Source organism: Terrapene carolina, unplaced genomic scaffold (genome assembly GCF_002925995.2).
Source record: "Terrapene carolina triunguis isolate 2854851 unplaced genomic scaffold, T_m_triunguis-2.0 Scaffold583, whole genome shotgun sequence".
Classification (NCBI taxonomy): Eukaryota; Metazoa; Chordata; order Testudines; family Emydidae; genus Terrapene; species Terrapene triunguis.
This window is the reverse complement of record NW_020664934.1, coordinates 819,294-827,601: the sequence shown is the minus strand read 5'-3', so window position 1 is coordinate 827,601 and position 8,308 is coordinate 819,294. Positions and strand designations below refer to the sequence as shown.

Genomic DNA, 8,308 nt, shown 5'->3' with positions numbered 1-8,308 from the left:
CGGCATAGGATCGGGTCTCCAGAGCGAGGCCTTTAAGCAATGGGAAACGTGATTGCTATGGCATCAGGGTAGAACTATTGACTTATGGGGAAAGCTGCCGTTGATACTGTGCCCGCCCCTTTTTTTCTGTTCGGAGCGGAGGCGCTGCTCCAGCGGCACCGGCTGCGGGATGGTGAGGGGGGCCGAGGGCTGTCCGGGCTGGAGGACGGGGCGGGGGCACAACACGGCGTGGCGCGGGCTAGGCCGGCTGCTTGATGGAGTGACCGCAGTGTAGTGCAGAAGCAGTAGGCCCCGAAGCCTGTCACAGGGATTTAGCAACCCCAACCCTACACAGCGGCTGGGGGAGTGGGCCCTGGGGTGGTCAGCGCCCCGGGGGAGGCAGCCCTGAGGTCCAAGGGGCTGGGTCCGGGCTGGCATGGCAGGTACAGAGTTCCTAGCTGCATCCTTACCTGTGCTGTAGTGGCGCTTCCAAGGTTGCTGCAGGCCCCACATGCGCGGATCCTCCTCCCACCCCGCCGTAATAACACCACCACCCAGCCCTTATCATCAGTCGATCTCAAAGTACTTTACAAAGGAGGGCAGTAGTATTATCCCCATTTTACAGATGGGGAAACTGAGTCACAGAGCAGGGACATTACTTACTGAAGGTCACCCTGCAGGCTAATAACAGTGCTGGGATTAGAACCAGCTCTTCTGAGACTGGTTCAGTGCTAATCCATTAGGCTACATTGCCACAATGTGTTGCTCCAGTTGATCTAGGTGGCATGGCCCAGCTAGGCAACAGGCCCTAGTGTGTGCTACATGGTGCTGGTCCCAGCTGCGTGGCTTGCAAAGATATTCTGGTGTGCACTGTATCATCTTGATCCCAACTATGTAGCCAGGGCTGTCCCTAGGGGGGTGTGGGGCCTGGGACTACCTCCCTCTGCCCCAGGCCCCACCCCCACTCCACCCTTTCCCTTAAGCCCCCACCCCGCCTCTTCCCCTGCCTCTTTCTGGCTTCCGCCCCCTCCTCCGAGCGACACTGGGAGCTGGCGGGGAGGGCTGGGGTCACTGCTGCTGCTTTCCGCCGGTGAGTGCAGGCCTGACCTTTGCTGCCGGTGCCAGCCTGCCCCCCACCCCACCCTAATCACACACACCCTGGGCGGCCTAGCACCCCCCCCGCACAACACACTCACAGAGCCGTCCCTAGGGTACGGCGATTCAGGGCAGCCGCCACGGGGCTCCCCAAAGCGCGGGGCCTGGGGTCCGCCCTGATTCGCCATACCCTAGGGACAGCTCTGCATGTAGCCTGCAAAAATTACCAGTCTCAGCGTACATTGCACTATCTCAGTTTCAATGCACTTATATACAAATATAGATGGAGCATAATATGCAGGGACCTATCATCCCTGCAAGTTACACCTTCAGGCTGGAACCTTCTGTCTTCACAAGACATACCTCTGTCCTTTAAAAGGGCAGCTTGTTAGATTTTTGTGTGGCCACATTGTGTATTGTTCTCTGGCTTCTCTGGAAATCACAAGGGTTGCTGAGAATGGAAGCTTCTGATTTCATTCTGGATTGTTCTCCCCTGACGCTGAGAGTCTTGTCTGCCTGCTTTGGGAATCTAATTCTAGTCTCTGATCTTCTGTTAATATTTCAAGGCTTCCAGCTTCAAGAAATCTACATTAGGGGCAGTAGCCCAGAGGAAGAAGACAGGTCCTAAACTTGAACTAACTGAAGACCAGAAGCAGGAGATCCGAGAGGCTTTTGATCTGTTTGATACCGATGGCACTGGGAACATAGATGTTAAGGAGCTAAAGGCAAGATTAAACTCAATGTTAAAGAGAAAAAGGACCTAGACGTATAGAGACTTAAACTAATTTAAGCTGGGGCAGAGGAGGGTTGATCCCTTTACAACACAAAGCCACTGCATCCCCACACAACTGCTATCTATCGCTCTTTGTGCTGTCCCCTTCTCCCATGAGTCTTTAGAGCTGGGTTGACAAAAATACACTCTGGAATGTAGTTCCAGGATGTCATGAGCTTTGTATGTGTTGGTAGAAGGTCAAAGGTTTTTGGTCATTATGAAAGCCACCTTAGGATCATACCATTCTGAAAGCCATTGTTAAAGAACATGCCCGTGTCATCATTTCTGTGTTTCTGTGACAGAGCAGATATTTGGGGCCTCCACCTCACTCGTTCTGCTAGGGAGGAGGATGATTAACCTTGTCTAGGATTTTCCTGCTTTCTACAGCTCCCTCTTCTGCTTCTCCAGTTTAAATCCCGCCACACTCAGAGGACCATGAAGAAAGGCAACCTCGTGGCGGGAGGGATAGCTCAGTCATTTGAGCATTGGCCTGCTAAACCCAGGGTTTTGAGTTCAGTCTTTGAGGGGGCCATTTAGGGATCTGGGGCACACAAAAAAATAAAAAAATCTGTCAGGGACGGTACTTGGTCCTGCTGTGAAAGCAGGGGACTGGACTCAATGACCTTTCAAGGTCCCTTCCAGTTCTCTGAGATAGGTATATCTCCATTTAAAAAAAAAAAAACACCTTAAAGTCTGCCATTTGTCTCTTCACCAGGGAATGCAAAAGCAGTGTGTGGAGGGGTGGGGAAACTCTCAAATATGCTTTTTGCAGTAATGCTTTCCTGAGGGGATTCTAAGGGCAGGTCCACACTGGGGCGGGGGATCGATCTAGGAAACACAACTTCAGCTACGAGAATAGCGTAGCTGAAGTCGACGTTTCCTAGATCGAACTAAATTTACTTACTTCGGGTCCACGCGGCGCAGGCAGGCTCCCCCGTTGACAGCGCTTCCTCCTCTCGGCGAGCAGGAGTTCCGCAGTCGACGGGGGAGCGCTTCTGGGATCGATCTATCGCGTCCAGATGAGACACGATAAATCGATCCCAGAAGATCGATGTCTACCCGCCGAATCAGGCGGGTAGTGTGGACCAGCCCTAAGTGTTTTTTCTACACTCTTTGAGAGAAATTTCCGTTATGTCAGTAGAATGTGGCAGGGGCTGAAGCAACTTCTATGTACGTGATAGACAAAACTAACTGTTCAGCTTTTTTAAAGGAGATTTATAGAGGAACCAGAATCCCAGCTGTTTTAGACTTCTTCTGGAGGTTTATGTCAAGGTGTAGACCCTAACTCCCTCTGAGCTTAAGTGCTGGTTGAGTTGAGGAGCACAGTAGATTGGAGTTCAGTACATTACTTGACATGATGGGATATTCTCCCTTGGGGTCACGTTCCTTGAAGGCTATGACCTTTCTTTTCCCTCCAGTTACCTCCCTAGAGGCTCCAGGAAGTCTGTATATCTAGTATATCTGAGGTTCCTCATCCTGAATGTAGTGTCCACATAATAATGTAGTGACCCTTTGACCAGTAGAATAGGAGAGCTCTGTGTTTTCCTGTACCCCATCCACACTTGATTTTCCGTAGAGAAAAGGTGGTCTTTTAGATCTGTTCTATTTGTTTTCCCAAACCTTTCACCTAACCAGAACACTTACCCGCTGAGTGGGTGTCCGAGTTCTAAGCCAGAAAGAGGGAAAACCCAGACCTCAGAAAGTGACTTAGAATGCTAAAGATCAAATGAATAAGATTAAAGACCTCAGGATCAGGGGGAACAATTTCTTACACAGCATGGGTGATGAGTCTTACATCTTCGGCTTTTTTCTTATGGGGGAAAGAAGGTCTGCAGAACACCAAGAACTTCTCTCTTCCATTAATTTCCCCCTTTACTGACTCCACTTCCTTGCTAGTACTGACTAGAGAAGGCTGGATGCAATATTCTCCAGGGCATGTCTAGAGAGCTCCTATACAAGCCGAAGGAGTTACTGTAAAGACATTCAGCTCTCTCCAGGTTGCTAAGTGTTATTAGGAGACCATTTTTCCATCACCTGCTCTTTGACCTTGCTGATTGCCTTGAGGAAAAAATACCTAATCTAACCACAGAGTGGCATAGTTTAACTTTTTTTCTTTCGTACTTCTATTTCCATTGCCCACTGAGGAGCTAATCTCTTTTCATTGTTTGCAGGTGGCCATGAGAGCACTAGGGTTTGAACCCAAAAAAGAAGAGATCAAGAAAATGATATCAGACATTGATAAGGAAGGAACAGGAAAGATCAGCTTCAATGACTTTCTGGTGGTGATGACTCAGAAGATGGTATGTAAATTGGGACAGTCACAATGAAACCAATTTTGCAAGTTGCTGAATGCTTTTCAATTCCTGTTGACTTCAGTGGGAATTGAAAGGACTCAAAACTTTCCCTGCCTAATCTTAGCAACCATATGTGCAAAAGTTGTGGTTGCAAATAGGAACCATCCCATCATAGTTGGTGGTGTCTTTAAGATCTTTCTCTCTGATAAGATTACTTAAAAAGAAGGGTGTGGAGAGAAACTAATATAATCAAAACCACACAAGAGAGGAAAAACAACATTGGCCACCAAGAAGAGAAGCTGTGGTAAGTTTTGGTAAGTTGTGAGGATGACCGTGATAGTCACTATGCCAGTGAAATGTTTTTCCAAATTTAAGATCTCTACTGCCATGATCTGTGTACTGTACCTAAAAATTCTTAGAAAAACTCATTGATAACAAAATAACATATTTGACAGTGTAGAAGCTTGATGCTGCAAAACTTTAATCATGCAAAGATCTGGTCCTAGACATGAACAGAAAAGTGACATTCAGAGAACATCATTACATTGGCAAAATTAAGGCTCGCTGAGTGCTTTCACTCACTATTTGTATAATTTCTAATAATTGGGTTTCTTTTGTATTGAATCTTAGCTGAGTTTTTTGTTATTCTAATGTTTATTTTGATAACTACAATTTTTACACTTAAGTTATTGATATGTACTCTTAGACTTAACTACAAATTAACAAAGTTTTTGGCTATGAACTGGTATGATGTTTACTTCTTTAAGGCTGAAAAAGATTCCAAAGAGGAGATTCTAAAAGCCTTCAAACTGTTTGATGATGATGAAACTGGCAAAATCTCTTTCAAAAACCTTAAACGTGTGGCCAAGGAACTTGGGGAAAATCTCACAGATGAGGAGCTACAGGTTTGTGCCTTGTATGATTTTGCCTATGTATGTTGTGTACATAGTACACTTCTACCCCGATATAACGCGACCCAGTATAACACGAATTCGGATATAATGTGGTAAAGCAGTGCTCCAGGGGGGCGGGGCTGCGCACTCCGGTGGATCAAAAGCAAATTCGATATAACGCGGTTTCACCTATAACACAGAAAGATTTTTTGGCTCCCGAGGACAGCGTTATATCGAGGTAGAGGTGTAGTTGTTACGGGTTGGATTGGATCACAGAACGCCCCTTGGGAGCTGCCACCTGATGTGCCAAGATTACTTCTACCCCTGCCTTCCCTGCCAGCTCGGGGCCCCAGCACCCTGTCTTACTGAGCCAGACACTCCTGTCTGCTCCAACAAAGACCCAGGGTCTGAATTACTTGCCCCAAAGCTGCAGGTTTACCTGAAAGCAGCTAACAGAAGTGTTCCTTTCTTTAACACTCAGATGCCCAACTCCCAATGGGGTCTAAACCCAAATAAAGCTTATGCAGGGTAAACTCATAAATTGTTCGCCCTCTATAACACCGATAAGAGAGAGATGCACAGTTGTTTGCTCCCCCAGGTATTAATATATACTCTGAGTTAATTAATAAGTAAAAAGTGATTTTATTAGATACAAAAAGTAGGATTTAAGTGGTTCCAAGTAGTAACAGACAGAACAAAGTAAGTCACCAAGCAAAATAAAATAAAATGCGCAAATCTATGTCTAATCAAACTGAATACAGATAATCTCACCCTCAGAGATGCTTCAGTAAGTTTTTTTTCTCAGACTGGACACCTTCCAGGCCTGGGCACAATTCTTTCCCCTGGTACAGCTCTTTTTCCAGCTCAGGTGGTAGCTAGGGGATTCTTCACAATGGCTCCTTCCTTTGTTCTGTTCCACCCCTTTATATATCTTTTGCATAAGGCGGGAATCCTTTTCCCCTCTCTGGGTTCCCACCCCCTCCTTCTCAATGGAAAGACTCCAGGTTAAAGATGGATTGCAGTTCAGGTGACATGATCACATGTCACTGCAAGACTTCATTGCCCACTTGCCAGCACACACATATACAGGAAGACTTACAGGTAAAACACAGCCATCTGCAGACAATTGTCCTGGTTAATGGGAGTCATCAAGATTCCAAACCACCATTAATGGCCCACGCTTTGCATAATTACAATAGGCCCTCAGAGTTATATTTCATATTTCTAGTTTCAAATACAAGAGTGGTACATTTATACAAATAGGATGATCACACTCATTAGCATATTTTTATAAAACCATATAGACTGCAACGTCACAGTAATCACTGATTGTATTATTCCATTCAGATTTAATTCATTAACATTCATTTTTTAACTTAGGTGAAACTGCTGCGGAATCACCAGTCTGCGGCACTAGAGTGCCACAGAATCCAGAAGTTTTGCAACAGAATTCTGGTTTAGTTTGTCACACAGTACGTGGGGCCTTGAATATACTCTTTTTAAAGAGATGGGTATAGGATGTAGTAGAAAGAGCCTAAAATATAAGCCCTTGTATAAGAGGTCTGGTATGAGGCCTTGTCAGGGTTCCCTCCCCACTCTGAACTCTGGGGTACAGATGTGGGGACCCGCATGAAAGACCCCCTAAGCTTATATTCCACCAGCTTAGGTTAAAACTTCCCCAAGGCACAAATTCCTTTCCTTGTCCTTGGACGGTATTGCTGCCACCACCAAGTGATTTAAACAAACATTCAGGGAGGGGCCACTTGGAGCTCTATCCTTCCCCCCCACCCCCCAAAGTATCCCCCCAAGCCTCTTCACCCCCTTTCCTGGGGGGGGGGGGCGGGCTTGAGAATAATATACCAACAGTTAGGTTAAAGTGAGCACAGACCAAATCCCTGGTTTTTAGGACACTGAAAATCAATCAGGTTCTTAAAAGAAGAATTTTATTTAAAAAAAAACAGTAAAAGAATCACACCTGCAAAATCAGGATGGAAGATAACTTTACAGGGTAAATAAAAAGATTTAAAACCCAGAGGATTCCCCTCTTATTCTGCTTCCCAGTTACAAAACAGGAATAAAATTACCTCTTAGCATAGGGAAAATTCACAAGCTAAAACAAAAGATAATCTAACACATTTCCTTGCTATTACTTACAATTTGTAATCTTAGATGCTTATTTCAGGTAGGGTTTTAGGAGATGTTTTTTTCCTGCCCTGGTCCCTCTTTGTCCGAGAGAGAACCCACAAAGAGAGCACCAACAAAAAACTCCCTCCCACCGCCCCCAGATTTGAAAGGATTGTCTTCCCTTATTGGTCCTTTTGGTCAGGTGCCAACCAGGTTATTTGAGCTGCTTAACCTCTTACAGGTAAAGGAGGGATTTTATGCTACCCTTAGCTGTGTGTTTATGACAGGCCTGAACTAAAGTAGTGGGCAAGCTTTGCTGATATAAAGCAAAGTTAGGCTGTGAGCAAACGTCAGACTTTGCCTACTTGCAAGTTTACAGAATTTGGCAAGAACAGGACTAATATTGCAAAAAACACACATTTCTAAGAAGTGGTAGGTACAAAGTACTTATGCAAACTCATTTTAGAAGAGTGGTACCAGAGCATTTCATTATTAAAGATGGTACAAAAACATTCCCCAAAGATAACAGGGACACACTGACCCTCCTAAAAATAATGTCAGAATAATAGTGTAATGAATAAAAATGTATAAGGTGATGGGTGGTAACCGGCTACGTCAGAGGGTGTTAACTAACCACGTCAGAGGGGCAATATGTAACTTGTTTATAGTAACGTATAAAATAAAGTCTCTGAGGAAGCGTCTTTGGCCAGCCTAGGGGGCAGTGAAAAGTCCTGCCGCTAACTAAGCTGCATCCATTGTCCTGGGCATACATGTCTTAGTATCCTCGTAGAGTCTGCCAGGTGCTATTACCATGCTTCATCAACAATAAACCTAGCTGTGTGTCTTCATTCCTAAACAGATCTTGTGGTCATTGGGCGGTTTGCTCAAGGTCTGCACAAAGCTGGGACAGCGCACAGGAAAAACACATACACACAGCCGAACATCTAACAACATTGTTGACCCAATAGATCTTTTGTTCTTTCACATTCCATAGACCAGATCCCCAGTCCCCGACATATCCCCTTTGCATTGCTGTGGTAGTGCAAAAGGTCCATAAGACTGTCCAACCAAGTACTTGAGGATTTCCTTTGTGTGGGAAAATTCCTTGGTGGAATAACTGGATCTGTGTTAAAAGAACAGGAGTACTTGTG

The 8,308-nt window shown here is 45.5% G+C and overlaps 1 protein-coding gene across 2 annotated transcripts in view; it reads left to right on the top strand.

Annotated features, from left to right (window-relative positions):
* Positions 1–36: 36 nt before the first annotated feature.
* The window catches only part of CETN2 (centrin 2), a 10,505-nt gene continuing 2,233 nt past the window's right edge, over positions 37–8,308 (top strand). Inside the window, exons 1-4 of one of the 2 annotated variants that reach the window (XM_024207972.2) lie at positions 37–172; positions 1,641–1,799; positions 4,018–4,146; positions 4,908–5,045. In XM_024207972.2, the coding sequence (XP_024063740.1) occupies positions 170–172; positions 1,641–1,799; positions 4,018–4,146; positions 4,908–5,045 (429 nt within the window). In that variant the 5' untranslated portion in view covers positions 37–169. The remainder of the gene's footprint in view (positions 173–1,640; positions 1,800–4,017; positions 4,147–4,907; positions 5,046–8,308) is intronic. The other variant, XM_026659138.1, reaches the window with a different exon arrangement.